Below are 25,615 nucleotides of genomic sequence, written 5' to 3'. Positions count from 1 at the left end.
CGGGGCCTATCCCAGAAGTATAGGCAGGACAATATCCTTGGATGGAACACAACTTAATTGCAGGTGTGGACACATTTTAGGGCAAATTTACTTAGCTGGCTTTGTAAGGTGAAAGAAAAACAAAGTACCGAAGCTATCGAAGCACAGGAGGAGAACTTCAGTCCCTTCCCACATAAGGTAGCCTGGTCTATAATAGAACCCAGGATGCGAGACCAAAACACTACCACCACTGTGGCATTTAATATTTGCTATATTTTCACCAAAATACACAAGTACAAAAACTGTAGCATTAGCATTAGTAAAACTGATGGAATATGGTTTATCACAAGTTTAAATTTTAAACATATTAAACATTTACAATATTTTATATCTTTTTATGTAATGCTACTGAGGGATGGGAACAAAACCAATATAGACAGCTCTCTATGCCTAAAAGGTTTAATATCATAAATGGCCACTCTGATGCTAATTAATATTCAAGCCTTCAAGATGAAAACACATCACATGGACATAACTGTATCCAAACACTACTGACTCATCGGCACATTCTGTACCATGTTAAACCCTAAAAACACGCCAATTGTAAGAGCCTAGACACACTTCAAAGCCCTTTCTGTATGCTTCTTCTATCACTTCATTATGTACTTAATGTTGAATTAAATTTACTGCACTTATATGGTAACATAAGCTCCTTCATATAAGTTCAAAATTATTCAACACCTTCTTATGGTTTCAAATAAAAGACCAGTTTTTGTGTGATCCTGATCTTTACAGCATCTTAAAACTTTCACTTCATGTGAAACTAAGGATGTTCGAGTGGGGAGCTACATCAATTCCACAGTGAAAAACAGAAAAAGGAAACTGTTTTGGCTGTTGAGCCTTCTAACATTTAAAACAATATTTTTTGAAAGGCAAATAAACTTAAATGTTAACAAGTACCTGACATCCCTTCATCTGCTATTATTAATGATGCTTTAAAGATGGAATCAGTTCGCAGGGTAATTCAAACAACATTGCAATTATGAAGAAAGTGTTGAATGTTAATTTTCAAAACAATGCTGAACATCCAAACCACATGCAGTGACTTAACTGCTGGGATGCAGACAGATTTAATTCATGATTTTCTGGCAAAAGCTAATGACTTTTCATGTCGTAAAAACAGTTCAACAATTCTCTAAATGATCTTGTGTTTCTGGCTAGAAAAATAAACAAAAGATGGCTATTGCAGAAAAATATGCAAATATTAAAAAGTGGCAGCAAATGTGCCATGACACTTCCATCTCAATATAGATCAGGAGCATGGTTATTTTTCCACATGTGAACAGCAAGACAAATATACCCACATCACTCACTGTATTGCTTTTAATAAATCAGACCCTGTGTGCAACAACTAGTTATTTTAGATTCCCGATGTCCGTCTTGCAGCTGTTCCTGTGGGAATACAGTGAATCTTCAAGATGTGCTTCCTGTCCTTGGGCTACAGCAGGAAGGAGGTGGTTTTAAGCCTCTTCCGAAATGACCCTAGTCTTTTGATGAAGATCACTTTGAAAATCTCCACAGAACAGAAGACTTCCTCTATATATCCTGCACATTTCCCCTTGAGCACGCCTGTGTCCTTCACAAATGTCAGCCCTTTGTAAAAGCTAATCCAAAATAGTCTTTGACGCTCTTGAACCTAGCGTGTTCTAATGCGTTTCTTCCCCAACTTTCCTAAATGCGTTGGTCCCTAGTTAGGCAAGTAGCTGAATATTCTGTATGTTGCAACTGCTGACAGAAGTCACAATACTGCTTTCTTTGTGGTGCCTCCATTTCTAAAGCATGGAATTAATTTTTGTTTATCAAAGAAAGAGGGTGCTGGAGCTTTTGAACAGTTGGCTTAAGCACTCCTACACTTACAAGACATTTGGTTCTAATGCAATACATTTTCATTGCGGTTTGCTGCATCACTCAGAGCTGCCTGACGTGGCCGCATTCTACCTGCAAAAACTGCCAGAGAAAGCCAAATAAAAAAAAGATAACTGTCAATTGTGTCTCATTCAATTCAGATTTATATCACGTGTGTGTCTATTTATGATAGGTGGCAATGGATCAACAGACAATCATATCCTATCTGAGGTTTGGAAATCACCTTGGAAAAATATAACCAAGGAAGTGTGGGTCTCAGTAATTCCATTTCTGAAATCCATGCAAATACTGACAGGTTTATCCGCTTTTCCCAGTGGGGGAACAGCTCTGCTTTCGCTGGCATCCAAACATTAAAATGTTGCTCTAAAGAGGAAAAACAAAAGCACCCCTGCCCCCGCCATCCTCTTCCTTTAGACTTTGTCTTATTTATGACACCATGATGCATTATGACATGCGATCCTATTTTCAGACACCTCATTATGGAGTAAAAAAAACAAGTGCTCTCCAAAACAATACTTCTAAAAAAAATGAGGAGCTCCATAACCGAAATCACAGCAGCTATAAGTGCAGCGGTTTTAAGATTTGGGCCTTGTTGTCTAACTTTGAATGAATCTTAGGTAACAATATAATAGAGAGGATGTGAACTACAATATGTAGTATGTACAAAGAAATAAAAAGAAAAAAAAAACAATCAATTGCTTCAGTACAATCACTCATGATTGTTACTGAAGGACAGAACTCCCTTCTCATTTGTAACCCATCTTGTTTATTTTTTAATATAGTTACGAGCACATAATTGACTTGAACCTCTCGCCTAGCCAATTCTTGAAACATCTCCTGGAACTTCCAAACACAGTCTGAATCCTTCACATGTGGCCACAAAGATCATTCTTCCGTCCCCTTCTAAATTTAAATCAAGATTGCGTTTATAAGCAGGCTTCTTCCGAACACGAAGCAGAGGGCACAAGAGGAAGTGCACTTCTTCACTCAAAGGATTGTGGGAGTGTGAAATAAGCTACCCAGCAATGCTGTTGATGCCAATACCATGATTTGTTTTAAGAAACAGCTGAATAATATCCTTGGCTCGATTGACTACTGAGCCCCCAAAGGGGACAGACTGGTCAAATGACCTCCACTCACTTGCAAACTTCCTTACAATCTTAATCACTTATACACTTGGCAATTTTAGCTTGAGTAGATATCACCCTTTTCCTTACTGCTTCAAGCTCTGTACGGCACAGAGGCTGTGTGCACACACCTATGAAGTTCCTACTATCAGAACTATTATCATGGGTTCCAAAGTGCAAGACAGGAGAAGAGCATTGACTGGAGGTGCAGCAACATCTCACCGATATCACTGGGCATCCCTGAAGTCCCTGCTGCACTGCAAGCCAAGGAAACCGTGGTCAGCTGAAGTCCACACAACCTTCTTAGTGCTCAACATATTGTGCACCACCACTCGGTGAATTTTAAAACTTGTTGGCTAAAGCCTTAAATAAGGCACAAATAAAATTATCTGGTCTATGGTAGCTCAAGCTGCACTTCACACAAGACCCACTCAGAACATTCCTTAAAAGTACAGCTTTACATTCACGAACAGTGCAGAAAATAGATGATCTCCACCTCTCAAACTCAAGGGAATCTGAAGGCCAACCACATTTGTTTTGCATGAACAGAACAAAGAAGAAGCGAGTGCCCGCCTTACTGTTTTGTCTTTAAGTCGTTCTCCTTGGATGAGAAAATCAGCGCAGCCATTCTCCTCCTGATGGTTGACTTTGTAGACCGTAACACAGCTGAGTCCTCCCCCTCCCAAAGGCAGCCATCCACCACTTGAGTCATCCCGGGTCATCACCACTGCTCGCACACGTGCATAACTGTCACTGGGACACAGGAGAAGAGAGCAGGTTAGCGGAAACAGAAAAGAGGAATGGATCTCTTGCTTTTGTACTCTACTGTGCTGCGTGAAGTATTGGTTAACCTCTTGTTCTTTTTGTTTTACAGATCACCTTCAGAATATCTACACCACACTTGCGGTGAACTATAAACAGACATGAAGTAGTCAGCACAGTGGCTCCAAAGCATGAGGTGTAAAAAAAAAAAAACATACAGCACGATACAAAGCGGACCTTAACAGAAGTACAGCAAGCTATAAACCTCAAGTAAGAAATGAGACATTAACAGGAAATAAATGAAAACTATTCTATGTGGGTGCATACCATATACATTCAGTGGCACCACAATCTTCACATTACACTTAGTGAATATAAATATGAGTTGCTCAGCCAAAGCCAGGCAGTCTGGCAGATTTGTTCCTGCAAATACCCTCATTTTAGAAGGCCTACTAGTTTAAGGCTCCTTAAAATCTCTCTTTAGGAGAGATTAATCTGGGAACTAGTGGGAGACACTTTTGGGACAGTGGAGGATATCTGCATCAGATTTTTAAATTTTTCCAGAAGGGAAAATTTTTTTTCCTGAAAAAAGAAACTACAAAGTTACATACAGTAAGTGTTTTTTATGTATTGCTCAAATTTCCTGCCAGTGATGTTAATATTGCCAAGTCCAAAAGGCTAGCACAGTCCTCTCTCATGTGGCAACCTACTGTAACTTCATCTTCTGAAATAAGTCTCCTTTTCTAGAAAATTGGAAAACAGGGGATCTTACTGAAGAACATTTGATGTATTTCTTGCTCTTTGAGTGATTTATTACTTTAGGAGGTTATGTTTTGCTGCTATGAGACTTATGTTTGTTATATGATGAGTTTGCGTGATTGCAAATTTCTTTTCCAAAATTCAGGAAAATCTTAAAGGGTCCTAGAGTTTTGTTGATGGAAAAAGCACAGCAACACCAAGCAAACTTAATTCAAACTGAACACAGATCAGGATAAAATAATATACATTTCTACGTTTCTCAACATTTTAAAAAGCTCAATCATTTAAGCTGTTAATAAATCAAAAACCACTTCCAGCAAATGGAGCACACTGACAGCCTAAGCTCTGTTCACCTGAAATTAGGCTACATGCTTGGTTAGACTATATATGTTAAACTATATAAGTTTTATTTGTAAAATAAAAAGATTACCAAGCTAAGATATTTTTATTCCTTTAACAATCATTACACAGTTAATAGCCCAATTAAGATCCTGTAAAACCTTTGAATGATTAACATTTCCTAAACTTTCACCTACAAAAGGATGGTAAACTTCTGTCCCTTCCCACTATTTAAGTGACTTTAATACCAGTTTGATAAGGAGTGTACATTCCAATCTACAACCGGAAATCACAAAGGTCAATGCTTGCCAAAGACTACTTCTTATCAACCCTGTCACTTCTGGTTATATATTAAACAATAAAAAAAACTTTGGAGGCATTTTACAATGGTACACTTCTCTTTGCCATGTTATAGACCTACATCCGAAACTTGAATGGATATAGAACAGATCTCTAATATTAATTCTCACTTGACACCTGAAGTTTCATATTCTATATTGCTGAACATCATTAACAGTCCAGATTAGTAAAACCTACCAAGTCAGTTTGGATCTGTTGAATCCCTTATCTGCAAATGGAAAAAGAATTGGACCAAATTCAATTTGAGCCTAACCTCTACGAGTCAAGCCAAACACAGCTTCTTAGAAAGACCTAGACCTTGAAGAGTGGTGGCAAATGTATCTTGCATAGTTTCATCACACAGACACAATAAAGCAAATCTGAGACAAGTGTGTAAAAATGTGTTCCATTTCTAGGGTTTAAGATTGTTACTTTTATTTTAAACAAATACTATAAACACCTTGGTGTAAAGACTCTGCACTTAAAAAAATCCTGCTTACCCAGCCCTTTCAAGAAACCACTGATACTTGTGTATGATACATGCTCTCTCACACAAGCCTTCTGATATAGTCTGCATTTCTACAAACAGCATTTTCATTAAAAGAACAATCTTAAGTTCAATAACGAAAGCGATTTACTGGAATCACAGTACCTAAAATAGGTATTTATTCTTATATTATTTTAGGACAAAAAAATCTCAATACTGAAGCCAACCATATGACAAAAGGGCATTTATGCTAAGCAGGCATTCTGACTTATCTTGTTAAGCTTGGGTTGGTTATCTGTTCAGATCAAAAGAAAATCCTTTGGTTCATTATCTCTGGCACTGCTTTCTTTCTCAGTTACAAAGACTAGATATTTCATTCAAAAAGGTAAGCTGGATATTTTCATTGCAAATAAAATATGAATACTTATAACAGTAAAAAGGCTTACACCTGAAGAATCTAATACTCATATAGGACAGCAGATTAAGTGAATATTTCCTTGTTTTTGTCAAGCTAAAAAAAATCAATTTCTGAACTCAACTAAATATTTATCAGGGTCCCACTTCAGTGTGAATTGGTTGAATTTAAGGTAATCACACCAGCCCACTAAAACTGGGCATTTCCTGAAACATTTTGCTCCTTTTAACATGAATATTTGCTGTAAAATACCAATAGTGACGAAGTCTACTCATATCTTTTATTCACATTATCCTTCACAGGAAAACTTTCAGATTAGAAATGAAATATTCCACCAATCAGTGCTTACAATTCTGTCTGCTTTACACAAAACCAGCCATAAAAACTATGACTGTAACCATGTTAACCATGCACACCTTTTCCAAATGAATATTTTAAGGTAATAACATAAATGGGCAATTCATTGAACTGCTAAAATACTAGAGCATTAACTAAAACTAAGATAAAAGGCCTATCAATGTCAAACCATTGTAACCATGTAATTCCATTGCAAGTCCATCACGCACCACCATCTCTTCAATTTCAAATAAACCTCAAAAAAATGCTTTGAAAAGATTGGCTCCCAAAAGACAAAAAATAGGTAACACTATAAATCTAATTCCAGTGACACTGTATTAAATACAGTTGATATATAATCACATTCAAAAGCTCAGTGGTATGATAAGTCAGTAAGAGTAATGAGAATAATAGTAATGAAAACAATATTTTTATAAATGTGAATATTCAGAGGAGACAGTTTAAAATTATTTTAGACTTAATTTATCAAAACTCAACGGGAAAAGAACAGATTTTTATTTTGTATGCATCTTTTCCAACTTCTCAACCTACAAAGGCATTATATTACATGAACTGCAAGATCTTGAAGTCCAGTTTTCTGAGCGCAGATGAAGCACTTTCTCCCTCCTGCCACCCCTTAAAGAAGCTGCACTCTCACACCTCAAGATCTCGGCACAACAGGGCTTGTCAGGAGATGGCCCAGGGTCTTCAGGTCTTTACACATCCCAACCCTAACAAATCGGTGCACTTTAGTGAAAAGAGGGCTCCTATTATTGCCCCCTTTCTTTGTCTGCCCTAACGAAAGTAAACATTTGCTGTTCCTTACAAGGACAGCCTGAGGAGAGACAATCCACATCAGTTCCACAAGTAACACCCCTCCTCCAACCCCGCCACCCACCCTAACAACACCCAATCTAACCCTTATTGACAGGAAGGAAATGCCAAGAAAGCAGGAGCCATGTCACTCACACCACAAGGCCAGAAGGCAAGCAGCTGTCCCCCAGAGCAGTGACCAGAGCCTGACCTCCACATGCCAGTGGGCGGCCCACAGTCAACCTGAGGACAGAGGGGGTGAACTGCTAAATCACTGAACTTTTGGCATGAACAATAAATCACCCCAAATGGGAGTAAAATAATTTAGCCTCGCAATTTGAGCACCAATGCTTTATTGACCAGGGCACCACATTAAAAGACCTACTTGCTTTGTTTTGACTACACTTAAAACACTTTCAGCCATTAACAAGAAAATGTGTTTGGAGGTCTAAACAGTTCCCCTACAATGGCTGTTTAATCTTACCTTTGGATCAACCCATGATGTAGGACATCAAGAAGGCTTTAGCAACTACGGATCAACATAACTGTCCCCGTATTGATACAAAAAAATAATATATTAAATTACACATCTGGAGTATAAAGATGTTCAAGTAGACATTTTTAACATTCAAATAATGGCATTCTTTGGAAGTAAATAATTTTTAATTGTCCTAGGTCTGATTTTAATTCAATCCAGATCTACATGAATCAGCAGGCTGTAAAATGATAGCATTATCACCTCAAAAGGATGTGGCATGTATGTCTCGTTTAACTGCTTCAACTTAAGCTGACAAAGCAGTGCTTGATGGCATGAGATTTTATGGTGCCGTTAGCTTTATTATGCCACTATGGTATAGGAACTGCAGTCTTACGGCTGTACCCCCTGCCTGAAGTTCTGCTACTCAATTCACCCTATAAAATATAGCTGGACAAAAACACGCCTCCTGCTTGCAAACATTCATCACAAAGGGCCTGGGAGAGAGGTGTTGCACAGAAACCACAGCATACTTTAAGCAATAAGTGCATTAACAATTAAAATTTCTATTCACTCTAGAGGACAATCACTGCATCCTCCTCAAAGAAAATGTAAGGCTCCAGAAGCCACGGACAGAAACAGAAAAAAATCACTGACCTAATGTGTTGGGATTTAATTCTTTTTTTTTATTCATATTTCTCCCCCTATGCCCCCCAACCCTCAACTGGAAGCTGGGTAGTGAGCAGGCACAATGGGACAAACCCGGGCTCCTCGCTGTGAGGGCACAGTCCAGTGAGCGCACAGTGAAGGCCAGAAGCCGATCTGCTGGCAGCGAAATGGGAATGCGATTCAAAATTATTCCAAGTTATTCTGCTGGATGACTGACTTCATTTCCGAAAAGTAAGGTCAAGGCACCCAGAGATCGAACGCTCAAGTTCGTCAGTAAACTGTAGATTAAAGACTTTCCTTCCGTAGGTCAATTCACACAGCTACTTTCTTTCATTAAACGGAATAGTTCACTAAATTCGTGTGCTACTTTATTTTTTCTTTGGATGGAGACCATATCTGAAAAGCCATTCAATGTCCCTAGTTTTTTCAAACATAATTCACATAAAACCGACTGCAGTTCTCCCCTGTAGATTCCTGGATTATCAGACGAGTCCGTTTTGAAATGTTAAAATGTTTGGCCCTGCTCTGTATTAAAGATCAGTAAATGCCTGCATCATTCTCTTTAACTTCTCTAATATTTTTAGATTTACCTTAACCAAGCTTTCAGTCTAACCCCTGAACATGTACGACTGAAAAGTAAGGTGAAAAAGCACTTTAAAAATGAATCTTACAGTAAATCCCTGTTTTAATCCAACAACAAATTCTGATGCATCTTTTTTTCTTTGACAATTCCAAATGAAGGTTATCAGAAAAAAAAAATAGCCATGTGTTGATACAGGCAGTGGTAGACCCTTCATTCCTAAGCATACAATTTTAGAAGAAATTGAGGCACAGGAGACACTGGAGGTAGCACTAGCATTCAGCATAATTTTTACCTGCACATAACCAAACAACAGATCTCTTAAGAGTACAAATTTGTATTGGAAATTTGAACACTGAGGTTACTTTAATTTACAGCTTTAACAATTTCATGGCAATGTTTAATCTGCTACCGGGGGAAAAAATAAAGGCAGTATAAGAAATTCCTTGGAAACCCCCCCCCCCCCATAACTTCAGTGTCTCTTAAACAAGTTTGAACGCTTTTTTAAAAAAGCATATGCATTCAGTTTCCAAGCTCTCAAATCTACCGCAAGGTAAGGTGGAAAACCAACACGCTGTGTGATCATGCTGACTGCCATGCGTCACAGAGCATGGGGACAATTCGTTGCCGAGCTTATAAGCGACTGTTTGTCTGGCCGGCAGCTAGAGCTGAAAATGCCGTCACACTGGATCAGCCCCTGGGCTTCCCATCGCTGAGGGCTGTGGCTGGGGCCCTGGCTGCATGCCAGCCCTCCTCTGCCTCACTATGTTCCACACAATGGCTGCTTCTCTGCTGAAATTTCACGTTATTAGATCCTAGGCTGGGGGTTTTGTGCTCACACAATATACAGTCACTGGAGCATGCTGCAGGAGAGACATGCTTTGCAAGTTAAGACTGGAAATTTCCTCATTTCATTAGCATTAGAAAGAAAAAAATGTCACTCCTTCACAGCACCAACAGGAGACTGCTGCTCAGGTTTCCTCTACGAGCTAGCAAAACAGAACAAAAAAAAAAATCTGGGAAAAAAAGTTCTTCATCTTTACATAATTCTATATACGTTTTTTTCAAAAGGGAGTGGGGACAATCTTAAAAATCAGATTGTACATAGCAAATGTTTTTTTTTTCCTACAGTAAGTCTTCAATAGTATTATGCTTTAAAATATTCTTTTTGCAATCTAACTGTATTCACTGACCCTATTTGGAATATATTCCACAGCAAACTTCGGACATTTACTACTTCTAAACCATAATTAACGTTAAATAATGGTTATTTAAAAACATTTTCAAAGTTCCTAAACTTTTTCCTTTAAATGCTAAACACCATTTATTGAAAATACTGCACAGAGGAATCAACCACTAATATTTACCCCCAGAACAGTGAACCATTAATTTGCAAGGTAAGGTGTGCATTTAAAAAACAAATCAATCACGTATACCAAGCACCTCGTGAGAACGCCTCTTTTGTCCGTAAAAGGCTCCACATGTAAGGAGAAAGGCGGGCAGTGTGAACGTGCACACTGGTGAGCATGAATGGCCTCTGCAACACTGCGCTAGCACCAAAGGCCACACTGCACCAGTTATTTTATAGCTGTGCAACCAGTTAGCCTCCACACAGCAAGACATTACTCAGAGTATCCAGAAGAATGGGATTCTGACTCACAATGCGCTGCGTACTATACACCTCCATTCCACCCTTTCTGCAGAAAGTAAATGCCAAGTCCTGGTACAGATTCACTGTGAATCCCAACATCTAGAGGTTTAAAAGAATGTTCCTATTAGCCAAAATAATCCAGTTTAAAGGCTTATATATTAGGAATTAATACAAATCGTACCATGCAACAAAGCTAGCAGAAGAACCAGAATTAGCAAACAATGAACAGCTTCTCATTATATTTCAATTTGAAACACATCCTCACCCTGGGCTACACAGGACTGGATATACATTTAGCGTTACACAAGTCCTCCCATACATCCTCTAATATAATTTTTAAGTTACAGAAGGTTTACGTTGGATCCAGTACGTGCTTGGAGATCTTTTCGGTCACCATCAGAGGTACATTTTACACTCAGCTAGGCTTTGTTCTCACTCATGTGTTCCATTATCTCGTGCTTTTTCCCTGAAAATTGTGAATAACCCATACCGCAGTCAGTTTCATTTGCATTTAATTACTGAACAGGACACTGTGGGGTAATGAAACATGCAGTACAGAACTAATTCATTATCAGGTAATTCTCGTTTAGCCAGAATTCCATTCATTTTCTGTTCTTTAAGTGTAAGTCATATTTTGTTTTTATTTTATAGGGTTTTATTTTTTTTCTTTTACTAATTATTCTACTTTGAAATTCCACGAATAAGATAACAATAACCAAAAGGGGGGACATTTATCTTTGCCTTCACCATACAAAACACTCAACATAAAATAAATACATATGTACACATCTCTCTGCTCAGGTTATTCTTTTATTTATTTTATTCTTATGCGTTATAATACTCTGCAAGTGTTTATCCAACAGCTAAAAGACAGTCACTTCAAACAGATAAAATTCATAGTGAGACTTTCGGAATGGAACCCTTACACGTAAGTTGTGTTATAGATGCACATGATTAAATTGCCTACAGAAATCATTCAAGAAATGCTCGAATTACTGTTCTCTTGCAAACTTTGAAGTTACGTCTTAGCTCTATACTGAAGCATATAGTCCTATATAGTTCTCATATAATTAGTGAATGCCATTTAAAAACATAGCTGAATAGTCATCATATATACAGTCGAGAACCTCAGAGAACTGATGACTGTCAATATACCACTAAATCAATAATATTAAAACAATGGAATTGTAATACTCAAAATAAAAACACAAACTAACCACTTTGTCCCAAATAATTAGAAACTGATCAGTTAACCTAGAGCAAGTCAACTGGATAGAATACATTCTGAAACCTGCTAAATAATGCAAATCTCATAAGCAGATAAGCAGAAAAAAAACAATCCACAGCTAATTAAAATAATGTATATTCAAGTCACAGGGACTGAAAACAATGGTGGAAGTTAAAGATGTAGGCACACTACACACATAAAAGTAAAGTACTCTAAAACTTGTGCACTTAAATTGGCACCCAATGCATAACTTATACATCTGTGACAGAGACAAAATGACAAAATGAAGCCTGTGTGCTTCAGTGCTTTTCAGCTTCACCCTTTTTTGCATGCGATTGTGGCTGACCCATGTGGAACACTGACTGGGGTTTTAATTGCAGTGAATGTGCAGTAATTACTCTGCTGCCAGTGTGTGACTGAGTGCCTGTCTCTCTGCGACGCAGCCTGCATGCAGTTCCACCTCTCTGTGGTGCAAACATGGATGGAGTAGGTGGAGAACTGTGGCTGCTGCAGAGAAGCACTTCAGCTTAGGCCTGAAGGGTGGGGGGTATTTTAAAACATTGCATCATAAAATCTTCAGGCTGTATTTATAAATCCTACTTGTTAACAGGAAGTCGAATGCCTGAGCTCGGTATTTTCATACAAAAGTCAGTTTTCCCCCACATTCAGGTCTAGGTGGACATGTTACCTGTTGTAACATGGTGCCAATTAATCCATTCCATTTCAATCTTTTGCATCTCTTCCACTCAGAGGTTAACTGATCACGTCTAAACGATCTAAGTGATTAACCTGTATTTTTACCCACAAAATGCATTTGTATAAAATCAAAACCAGAAACCAAAAGGTAAAAAAATCAAAATTCTGTCTTTAATATTAGCACATTTCTTTAAAGTAGATTAAAGGGCCATATTAATGTTCCCAAATGCATTGCTATTATTAATACTTACAAAGTACATGTAATCAGGCTCCACAAGCTCCTAAAGTTCACCTGCAAATATTCCTCATCTGATAGCTAACCCTTACAGCAGATGAATGCACAGTACAGGAATGGATCTGTAGGTAAGCAACACACTGTGTGCCATTATTCAATTTTGAATAATTAAATCCATGTCCCAGTATCTAATGTGTAATTCCTTTTACAACAAGCACGAACTATTATGATTTAGACATTTAAAAAAGGAGGAAGAAGGTAGCTGCTAAACAGATATTTACCACGTGTCTTTACTCATTTTGTGTACTAGGATAATTAAAAACAGCATTCTGACTCAAAGCATTCTTTATGCTATCTTAAGAAACAGGTCTAAAGTTCACATGTAGGACTGGTTAACCGAGTTGCTGGGTTTAGGAAACTAGCAAGATAAGGGCAATTTCACAAACACTGGCCTACAGTAAACAGAACTCTAAAACCTTTACTGTATTTCTACAGCAATACGAAGAACTGAATGATCGTACAAAATTTCAGCGTACAGAAAAAAACATTTGCAGTGAAGCTACAAACATGATGAGAACGGTTATGAAACAACAGCCTTGCAAATGGATGTTAAAAATCAACTACTGGAATTTACAAAATTAAAAAAATATACCTTCTATAACTTGCATGCATGAAGTCATTGCTTCAGGACTTTAGAAAACAGTTTAAAACACTGACATTTTAAAAGTACAATGCATTTAAGAATAAAGAAAAAATACTTTCAGAATTATGTACATGGAAAAATATATACTGAAACAAATAAATGCGAAATATGTAGAAAGATGAATGATTTAGCTTTAGCAACATTTGATTTGGGCTCTACTTTTTAAGTGCTTATGCTAAAGAAATCTACACACTTCAGAATTACCTTCATTTGACAACTTTATTTATAAAATTAACATTCCCTAAAAAACACGCCCATGTTAATATCCTAGGATGTGCATAACCTTATTTTGATCATTTTGCTTTTCCAGCCAGATGAGGAGGAATGCAATCAACTCCTCTAACTCATCATTGGGAAATTTTAAGCTGAACAAGATTCGAGTCGCTTATTTTCAGATCCGCACAATCGTTTCACAATTCTTTTTTTAGTTCACAATAAAACAAAGTCACCAAAACCATTTTTTAACTGTATATATTCTGTTATTAAGCAAGCAGAGGACGGTTTATTGGCCAAATAAAAGCAAAAATCAGTTAGGATATAAAAAACTAAAGTATCTTAATTACATAGCCAGACATGACCTTTAAAAGCCTGGGATTGTTTTATTAGGGTAAGATCGGTCTCTTTAGTTGGCTGCCTGCACCATACTATTACCATCAGTTCTAAACCTTTGAAGATTTTTAAAGATCGTTTGGTTTCTTTCTAGGCTGGTTTACTTCTAAAAATTCTAATTTTCCTTTATCTGATGCAGCAAAGAAAAGGCAGATTTCTGTTGTTCACTGCTGGTGCGCTAATTTAGGTTGGGATTGCCTTTGTCAGTTCTAGTAGTCTATAATCTTTAGAAGAATGAGGTTTTACCAAGTCCATTAATCCTGAAATATATCATATTAAATGATCCAACCAAACATTCAAGGTGGAGAAAGTTTAAAATGAATATCAATATGACCAAATGTTATATACTGTGGTATACAGCAGTTATGCAAAATGCATGTATGGCATGTATATGTTATGAGTTATTACATTTCGTGATTTTCTTAAGGTTTCCTTAGACAAACGTTTTTCTTAAAATGTTTCTCTGAATAATAGAAAATAATTTTTAATAGTACTGTAACGCTGACTCATTGGAAATTAATTTTAAGAATGTTAGTGATTTTGGTACAGATTAAAAATAACTGATGACTATTTGGGGAAAAAAGCTATATGCTTATAGGCAAAATATAAGTACATATTTTACAAAAGATCACAGTTATCCACTAATTCTATAACACAAAAATAAATTGGGAGAACAGTGCAAAATCTGGGAAAATCTGCCTGCAGAGAAAGTGATTTTCTTCTAATCTATGCCTTCTTATATAACCTTTGAACATCTCTCCAGATAACCAGTAATACAAATGTAATGAAAAGACCAAATGAAAGCACTGTTTTAATGTCCATCAACAATAGTGTTAGGTCAGATCTAGCCTGATGCACAATTTCTAATTTGACTGAACATCACAGTTTGTAGGGTCAAAGATTAGATTAGTGCCACACCCATTTCAGACCGAGATTCCAGTGAAAAGCCACACCCAGCTGAAGCAAAAAATAAAAAGTCGCAAACAGGTACAAGAGCAGAATATCGTCTTAAATAGGAAAATGCACTTTGACTTGGTTCTTTTGATCCTGGCTTGGCCTCCTCCTTTTCAAAGCCTTAAATACAATGTAAAGTTCAATATCTGACTATGAATGCATCTTGAATTTTCATGCTTCTGTAGAAAAGCATATTCAAGTAGTAAAGCTTTAAACCAAGGATTTTCTTTAAAAACACCAAGTGGTTTAAGTTTAAGCAGACATCTAAATCATTCAACCCTAATTTTTTGTCTTTGTAATAAGCCAGCACTTAATTGTACTGGGAGAAAATATTACTTACTACAAAACCCAGTGAAATATTCATTATGAGAGAATAGCAATTAACACCCTCCCTGAAACCAAATAAAAATTTCCTGTTTGAAAGCTGCACTTCAGCACCTTGCTGTCAAAGTGCAAGACACGAGTGTGCCTGTTATAACGTATTTAAGGGATCATACAGATTCTAAACAAGCTTTCATTACTAGATTTAGGAAAATGCACGCACCACAACGTTCCCTTTCCCTGCACTGCTGCAGAATTATAAATTAAAGCATCCCATATGTGAATCAAAAGCAAACTATTCTGAAACATCAATCACACCACATATTAAGATGATCTTAATTTGAACCACAAGCATTTGGCAAATTAAAAACTTGAGCAGCGATTACAGAAAAAGGGGACCACAAATTTGGATTGCAGTGGAGTCTCAGCATGCTTTGATGTATATGTAGAGTCCATGGAGACTTTATTTAAATTTCCAAAGTTGATGAATTTCCTCAGAAAAAAAGGAGGGGAAAATTCTGATAAAGGGGGCTAAAAATGTCACAGTCAAGCATGTAGCCATGCACTAATTCCTTTACCAAATTCACTGACCGAGACTACATTTATCACAGGAATAATTTCTGATGTCTGATGAATGTGACCGCTGGACCTACTTTGCTGCAACAGAAAAAAAAAGATTTTTTTTTACTTCTAAATTTAAAAAAAATCATCCTGGCAATTTTGACTTTCGAAGAAAGGAACAGAAAAACAGAGATGACATAAAAACCTTCCATGGGTTCCAAGCTAATTACGCACATCTTGCATTACCAAGTCTTGCTTTCCACATACGCATGTGTGAAATGACGTGCGTGTGAGTGTGTATATTAGGGATGTCATGGCATGCTAGTCTCATGGTTTACTGTGAGATATTATTTTACAGTTACACAACTGTATTGACAGTTTACAGCAGTAAGAATTAGTAAATGTTTTTCCAGTTCCACTCAATCTGGCCCTCTCTAAACCTGGAATCGCTGAGGTTGTTGAACATACACCATATACATCGGCTTTTTTGGTGTTTTGAAATGACATATCATTTGTTCATCTACACGGAGAAACAGTAATGTAGCCTCAATGTAGACCTTCAGCATGTGACAGAACCCACCTGTTTCAATTTTTGTTATCAAAACAGACATCCTTCTGTTGTCCAGTGTTCTTTTTCACTGAAAAAGCCCAATCTCCGACCTATGCCTTTAGTTGCTCAAATAGAGCACAGCAATGCTGTGCTGAAGTGATGCCACAACTGCCATCTCACTACAGTTAAGTAGAAATCAACATTCACAATGCTGCTGTAAGGACTGTAAATACAGCAGCAAAACGCAAATCTGAAGATCAATTGCAACACTTGCAAACAATTAAAAAATGAGTATGTATACAAACTCCTAAAGTCTGATATTGGACCATAAGCGCACTCATAACAAAACAGTGGTTAAATTAAAATACAGTTTTTACACACGTGGTTTATTGTGGTTATTGCATATGTAACAGACAGTACCCATTCTCCACACCCTGAAATCAATAACATTCGTTGAACCAATACTTAACGAGCAGAAAATGAATACTCATATGTGGAAGGTCTTGTCACAGACAAGTCAATATTTTGCAGCATCCAGGCCAAATAGCAAGACATCCTGATTGAAACAGAGCAGCAATTAGTGAAAAGTAATGAAACATAATGTGTGGCTTTGTTTGGGTGTAGTAAAATGGCTGCAGGCAGTCTCCCAGAGACTTCAACTTCTGCCATGGCCTGTTAGTGGAGTGTGTTTGCAAGTCACTGCAGATCAGTTATGTTTGACTAACACTATTCCTAACACGGCCATCTCAAAGAGCAGCCATGCAGGTGATGCACAGTTTAAATTAGTTCTGCATACAGACTTGACTTTGAGAACATCAGACACTATAACATACCAAAGATGGGACATGAAAAGAATTTAAATACCGTTTAAAAACTACACTGAATATGTATTATCGTTTATATGGATTACATTTAAAATACAGCCTTCAGCGGATTTAGCAGCAGGCTATGTGCTTGAAAAAGTCATTCATGCTGGACCTATTAAATACAAATGGCAAATTATAAATACTGATTTGTATTTTAATCGTATAAACTTGATTTATACTGATATATTATATTTTAGTTTTTGTAAAAAAATTGTATGTTAAGAAATTACAATAAACCACAGGATGTTGATAAGTGCTATATACAGTGTCCTCTACATAAATTCGCAACCCCCATGAAACTGGATATAGAAATTTAGATGTAAGACCAGACAGTAAAGTTTTAAGAGCTAAGTTTCAACTTGAAGGGGCCCTCAGTCAATATAGGCTTGAGCTGTGCGTGTATCCAGCTAATTAGAACATACGCTAGTTGACGTCATGTTCACCACCCTGACATTAAGGTTCAGCTCCTCACCAAACCAAAGGTGAAAGATGAGTCCTTGAGTCTTGTTTTCCAGCAAGCACACCATTTCACCATCATTACTCCAAATATTTGTAAATTACCTGTACATTAAACCACAGTGTAGACAGGATGAGATGGGGTCTGAACTTGAAGAAAGCTCAGGGATATCGGCTTGGCTTTGTATCACTCTAAGCCGTCCTGAAGAAGTAATGTGATCGTACGGAGCATCAATCCACAGTTGGTATCATCGTGCTTCTGGACACAGCATTGGCAAATCCTTGTAAAATTCTGCCTCAGTGCTCTTCGGTTTAAAACTGTAACCACCATACTAGGAGTCATTTCAGCTCATCCAAAAATGCCATCCAAATAATTATTTCACACACCACTAGTGACTCACCAACAAACCACTTATTTGTGACCATGTTTGAACATGAACAATTTAAGCTTAAACGAAACTAAAAGCTAAAATGCACCTTGTGGAGTCTGTGCTTATGTAACGGGTTTTGGAATACTGGCATTGAAAATGAACGCCGTAACAGTAACCAGTGGTTTTCTTTCACCACATATCAGTCATCTGCTGCTGTGGTTCACCATGAATGACCTCATCCTCGATGTCTATAACCATCTCCAGTCTCTTGGTAACCCTCCCAATGTCTCTGTCATGCCTTGGTACACATCAAGTACACCTGCCAGATCTTCTGAAATGGCAGCTCTCCATCCAATCACTGTCCATTTCACAGTAGTGGAAAAACATTTCTCACACCATATCAATTTATCGCGAGGTACTGTACCGAGGTCACCTGATGTTAGAACTGAATTCCCTCTGTATTCCCTTGAAGTTAAAATTTTGTAAATACAAGAGGATTACAGCAGTGTGCTTGTATGAAAACGGAGTACATCAGGCACTAATGAAAACCTTGAACTTCACCATGGTGTGCACCCGGTTATTATATCATACAGCCCGTTTCACCACAGGACGTAGAGGGAATTCTAAAACATATGCTGACCCTTTAACTGCTGTGCTGTATAGAAATAAAACTTCAGCAAATGCTAGTGTATCTTAGATTTTATCCCCAGTTCAAGACACAACCTCCTAATATTTTATATTACATGGCTGAATTGCTCGTTTGAAAAGCATCCTGTCTGGTTCAAAGGCAGACATAAGTCCTAAAACCCTTTTTCTGTTCAAAGAGTGAAAAAACTTAGGGCACAAGGTTTCAGTCTTTCCATCTGCACCCTTTTAAGGCCCAGAGCTTCAAAGGGGGAAAAACAGCCTTAACCCAGCTGCAGCTACAAACAAGGCCAACCTTCATTCCTAGCTCACACAATTGTAAACAATATTTAAGTTGTGGAGGTTTGTATTAAAAGTGATTGTTTGCCAGAAAAAACCTGCTAACTATGCAAAATGCCATTAAAAATTATATAACGTATCAACCATACAGTTATGGAATAGCTACACAAAGCACAGTGAAACAATACAACCTGCTAGTTTTTTTGGCAAAGAACAAATGGCTTCAAATGTGATGTTTGCCAGAGTAGTATTCCTGGATATTTTGTAAAAACAACCTTTCTTCTGGATCAGCGTCATTGCCTCCCACCAACAAGAACAATTTCTTGAGCTGCAATAGCAGACAACATCACACTATAAAACCATCACAGGTAAACCCCCCCAAAAAGACACAGAACATATAAATATCAATGAGCTTATCTGAAAACAAGAGCTAGAATAGTTCACATTCTGAGAGTGGAATACAAATGCCGGATTTTATATGTCGGCTAAAAACTACTTTCAAGAGCACTTGTTCACAAAGTGCAATGTCAAAATATAATATATAGCTTAAAAATCTCAGTGTGAAATTGCCTTTTTTTAAACATGACTATTCTCTATGACATTTAAACTGGTTTCACGGACTGCTCCTGAAATACTCAGAGGAAGTGAAAAGGGCCGAAAGGGGGAAGTGGCTTAAGTTTAAATTTAAACAACTTTACTCCAACCCTGGGAAGAAAATGAACAATGCTTCTTTAGTAGTTGTTTAATTATAGAAATGCCCCCCTCCCCCATACAAGAGAACAAAATACCAGAAAAAAAATTAAATCCTTCATTATACCTAAAAAAAAGGGATACAATACGGATGTCTCCAAAAATAAATGCACTGAGTAATAGGCAGAATTATGCAATTTAATTTATCATCATCCCTGAAAGATTATTCATAACTTTTTAATTCCCTTCTAAAAATAAGAAAGGAACAAAACTCCAGGTATGACCCTCCCCCGTAGCTTTTAAAAAAGGACAAGCAATTTGTAAAACAATCTTCTGAAATGGTTAGCATAAAATACAGAAGCAAAACCTGTCACATCACACCCAAAACAGAGTCAAGCAAGCAAGTTCCTCAGCCCTCTGCAGAGCTGCTCTCCACAGGGAGGAATGGTGCAGGAAAAGAATAAAAAATGGATGGTAGATAACGAGAAAATTGAAAAGCAAAAACCAAGTTTTGCCAGATTCGGATGGAATTATCCTAAAAGGTTTACATTGATCATCATATAATGTCCTATCCTAATGTGATCATTTGACTGCCAAATTACACATTTAAGACTAATATTATTTTCAGATTCTTATATTGTCATTGATTCTATTTTAAATGGTGGCAAACTTACAGACTTGACGTTTCAAAGACTAGCGTTTTCTGTTCCAAATGCACATTTTGCCCCTTTCATTAAAACGTTTTTCATTTGAGCTCACTCCCTCATCATTTCCCCAGAACACAGTTTAAATTTAAATGATCATATCATAATATTCACAGAGGGAAAAAAAGAGAACATTGGCATATTCCATATATAATCCCTAATGTTGGTAGTAAATGCAGGTCCAAAAAATTGTGTCCATTAGTATATTTAATTTTAGAAGTACTGTCATATGCAAATTTATTTTCAAACAATTTGCATGATTCATATTTCAAGAATAATTTCTAAAATGTGTGACATAAAAGACCTTAGAAAGATTAACAGTCCCTATCAACGGAAAGAGTAGAAATACTAAGCCTGTCACAGAGTTCTGTATATTTTAATAGAAACATCTCGGATCACCAGGCATTTTTCTTAATGAAAATTATTAACACTTAGCTTTCACAATATGCTAGATTAGGTTAACAGAGGTAGAACAGAAACATCTGCTCCAATCCTGTTGTACTGTACATAACGTTCTCGTGATGTCTGAAGTGTTCTCCCCACACAATCCTCTCTCCCCAGTTTTGCACCCCTTGCTACATAAGATGAATGACAGTGACCAAGACTGCACTGTTAAGTGTTGTTAAGGATTAATTGATACGAGATATGCAGCCTATATTTACACTGCAATGTTTCTGTTAGCAGAACACATTTACATTAAATACATTTAAAAAATATGTGGTAGGACAATCAGTTCTGAAATAAAACTAGTCACACCATCTCAAAACGGGGCGGAAATGTAAAGAGATATCATTAGAATAAATGGCTTTTCAGAAAAAAATCCCAATTTGGATCTACAGACATTTTGGATTAGAAGATTATTTCTCTACTTGTTAAAACTGTGGGGCTGGCAAAGAGTTTACCAAGATGACCGCATTACAGGTCCACCACCTTATACCTTCACCTCAGGTTAGCTGCAGGTTTCACAACACAACACAACAGTGAACAAAACGGCAACTGTACTGTCTGACTTTAATTAGTTGTGAATAAAAATTGGCCCAAATTGCATGAAGGACCTTTTCACTACAGACAGTAATGACCAAATCAAACCTGATTTCTGTCTGAATAGTGGTGGCATAGATTTCAATATATTGCTACTATATTTTGATCAAAATGAAAAAAAAAAAGTTAAAAAATACAGCATATTACTCTCTATATTCCATGGTTCCCACTACAAAGGAAATAATGCTCAAAACAAAAATGAACAGTATATGAAATACTGAATTGCTGTTTTCATTACATATAATATACTCTGATTCATTTCAACCCGAAAGAGGATCTTTGTCATTTGTTGAACACAGGAAGAATTGAATGGTTGGAAAAAAAAAAGAACATTGCAATACAGCCCGTTCATATGAAATTCGCTCACGACAAACAGACCCCCTCAGGAACAGCCGAGAAAAAGGAAACTGTAGTTGTGTTGTCACCACATTTATACACTGCAACAGAGATCTTCCACCCTAACCTCAGCCATTCTTGTGCACAGGCTTACATTAAGACTAATAAAGATGTACAGAGAAAAGGATGTAAATTTCATCCTGAAGCCTGACAGTCTATAGTCACTGATCCTCAACACGTAACATGACAGACATTTGTTGTTCCCATTAACATAAAAAGGGAGCCCAGATTTTAACAACTTCCAAAGATAAAGAAAAAAGGATTATAAAAAAGCTTCAGCAAAATGCTTCCATTCAGTTTAAAACAATCTGATTTGGTCGCACGGTACAAAAACCTACAGATTTTGGGGACAGTGTTGAGAGCACGCATGAAGAACAATCCATGTTCATATAGGCAAGACCGCAGATGCTGATACACATCGATGTGCCATAAATTCTAAGACAAAATCTCCCAAAACCATTTCAATATTGTACACATAGCAATGGTCTACATATTTCATTCATTCTCACAAACATCAGCTATTTTTTCCCACACGAATCATTCAACATAGGTTTATCTTACAATTAAACGAATCAAAATGGCATCCCCACAGATCTCGGAAATATTCAGCTTCTTTGTGCCTCCATCTGTGTTCAGAAATATGTACGTGTGTTCTTGTGCACTTCAGAAAATCATAATTGTTTTTTGATCAAAAGCATATGTAATCCCAGAACGCCTTATTTAAAACCAACATTTCCCATGGAATAAATATTTGGCCTTTAACACTGGCTTCAATGGTAAATTCAATATCACATGTTTTAATACCATGGATTATTGTTAATACCGAGTCTGCAGACATGCTGATGTGGAACAAATTTCACCTCAAATGCTTAAATCCAAAATGATGCAGGAAACGAATAAGATGGAATAGAACTCGGCTAAAAACCCACTGTGAACACATTTTAAGGCACCTCCTTTTGGGCTGAGCAATGGTATTTAATTCAGTTGAGCCCCATCTTCCATGAGTCTATGAATGTGAATGCCCTTTGACTAAGATCACTTTCTTACGTGCACCAAACGAAGGTGCGGTACAGTATCGACACCAGCATTGTACGGTAGGGGAACATAGCTGTCTTTTCAAGGAGTGGCAGCTGACTACGGTTTTCCCATCTCCTTGACAAGACCTGGCCGCTATTCGATTGCGGATAGAATCTTTGTGTGATCGCCCGTGCAGTGCTGAGACACTCTGTATGTACAGTGTACAATGAATGGGCAGCCAGGTACTTTATGAATGGAAATGATCATGTGATCGCAGCACCTCCCTGAGCTGATATTTCTCACTGACTGTCAACAAGCACACGCAGCGATGAGCCCATTTATACACCCTGGATTTCCAAGGCGAAATAAAGCCCCAGTGTAAAAACGAAACTTCGGGACGTTAACAAGCAGGGTCCCCTTACATTTGCGCCACAAATTCGGTCGATTTTCGGTGCCGCTTCCTTCTTTTAACATTTTTTATGAATGAAGATTGTGGTATGCAAATGAGTGTGATTGAGAAAAAAATATGGCGTCTTCAGCTTTTTTGAGTCACTGACATTGCAGCAAGCAGAGACATTCTTATTGATAAAAAAAATCGACAATGAAAATAAATGCTCTAATATTATTATCCTTCTCATAAAAAGACTAACATCCCAAAATACATATTAGAAATCCCCGGAATCCAAAACGCCTATTAAATGCGAAATCTTTGGTAGGTGATTTTTCGAAACGTAAAATAGTGAAAGATTATATTTTAGACAGATTTAAAGGACAGGAACAAACGGAAGTTTCTGTTGTCGCAGTTAAATTTAGTTAAATTTTACCGCTCAGAAACGTTTTTTTTTTGCGGTCTTAATCAAGTCTCTATAAAACAAAATCAGCAAATAAGTATTAAATTATATTAGTACTCCCCGAAGCAAATCCAGCAAATCGCTCCGAAGCCTATATTAATACTGTAAAAGGAGTATTTAGCGAACCTGACGAGCTCTACAGATATTAATTGTAAATAAGACGATTAAAAACACCATAAATACCTACCATCTTATGTAAAATAGACATTCGATTTAACTATGTAATATCATCCATTTTCCAAGCGACACCGACAAATTGCATTGATAAGTGTATCATTTAGGGTGCTGTTTATGGTGTTGCATTTTTCTCTCTAGTATCCATGTGTTTTTTTTAAATTAAGTTAGCCACCTAGGTAGTCATCTTAAGCTATAGCCCAGCTATACTCCGGTACTAATGCTGTAGTATGAAGTCCTAAGCTACCCACTGAAACCAGCAATACAAAACCAAGAAATCGAAGAACATTTAACAATAACGCAAAAATAAAAACGCAAACTTACTCGTTGTTTGGATTTGCCGACTCCTCGCTCATTTTTTCTCACCGGGATCCGAATCCTAGCAGTAGCACCGACGACGTAGCCACGGTGAGAAAATTAGCCGCAAATATCACCATTTTCTTTCACACAAAAACGCCAGTTTATTTGGATAACAAAAAGAGGGTTCACAACATAAATTGCATCACAGCGCTGTGCAAGAAACCAAAAGCAACTAAATCGAGCAAGGGAAAAGCAATCGGGTGCTCTTCATATCTCTTCCTGCAGCAAAATCCGACCACCACAACATCAACATCTTCACCATCACCCTCAGCAACGATCAACTAACTCCAGCGCTTTAATAAAACCACAAAACGACAATTTTGGCACGTTATTGGTAGCAAATCCCTCGGCAACTCTGGACACCAGCACAGAGCAGGGCTGTAGGGTTGCTTCGTCGGTGTATAATTCCAACCTTCAGAACTGAAAAAAGTTAAGTTTCTTTTTCTCTTTTCTACAAAAACGAGGCGAAAGAAGCGCTAAAATTCAATGAGAAGTTACAACACATCTGCCTTCCTCGAACTCCATTTTCAACTCGACCGTGCACATAGGAAAACTGGGCGGAAGCGTTGACCTCAGCTCTTGGCTGGATCCTTCCGCGGTAATTTGACAAAATACAACAAAATGGATGTTTTCTGAGCACATTCAAGCCCGCGTGGGTTTTAATTCACACACAACTGAATTTTAAAAAAATAAATATTCGTCCCGTGAGGGTTTGTGGTCAGGCTGCGTTGTTTTCCCAAAGTTGCCACAAAATAGTCCGCGCACTTCCCAAAAGAAGTTGCCTCTCAGTCACATAGGAGTGCAGTGATACGTACAAAAGGGACGAGTCTGTGTGATAGCACGCATAGCAGAGCTGGATCTGCAAGGTTGAGTGTGTCAGGATAGCAATGCAATGCATTACAATTAACATCGCATAGCAGCATGGTATTAAAGCGCATTAAGCCAGATTTTGGTTAATATGTGATGCTTCGAGTTTGTACAACAAGATGGAGCTGCTTTGCTGAATTATATGTTACATTTGAAAGGATCGCAGAGAGACGTGTTGAGGAGAAGCATTTAGGAAACTGATTTAACACGTGGGATTACATCATATAACCATATGCAAGTGAAGAAGATTAATGAAATTCTGTCAAGGGGTCAGAGGTTCCAGTTTGACCGAAACCCGTGTAAAATAAATCGTCAAATCATGTGCTTCTCCAAAATGGCACATTTCGTATTAAGTGGTAAAGATAATGTTAGGATGCTGAATGA

At 37.4% G+C, this 25,615-nt stretch overlaps 1 protein-coding gene across 1 annotated transcript in view; it reads right to left on the bottom strand.

The window, feature by feature from the left end:
• The window catches only part of spred1 (sprouty related EVH1 domain containing 1), a 48,645-nt gene extending 23,713 nt beyond the window's left edge, over nt 1-24,932 (bottom strand). Inside the window, exons 1-2 of the mRNA XM_006632428.3 lie at nt 24,329-24,932; nt 3,611-3,785 (exon numbers count right to left, since the gene is read on the bottom strand). Coding sequence (XP_006632491.2) covers nt 3,611-3,785; nt 24,329-24,360 — 207 coding nt within the window. The 5' untranslated portion in view covers nt 24,361-24,932. The remainder of the gene's footprint in view (nt 1-3,610; nt 3,786-24,328) is intronic.
• Between the last annotated feature and the right edge of the window lie 683 nt (nt 24,933-25,615).

The sequence above is a fragment of the Lepisosteus oculatus genome, chromosome 8 (assembly GCF_040954835.1).
Source record: "Lepisosteus oculatus isolate fLepOcu1 chromosome 8, fLepOcu1.hap2, whole genome shotgun sequence".
In the NCBI taxonomy this organism is placed as follows: domain Eukaryota; kingdom Metazoa; phylum Chordata; class Actinopteri; order Semionotiformes; family Lepisosteidae; genus Lepisosteus; species Lepisosteus oculatus.
This window is presented reverse-complemented; position numbering and strand designations above follow the sequence as displayed.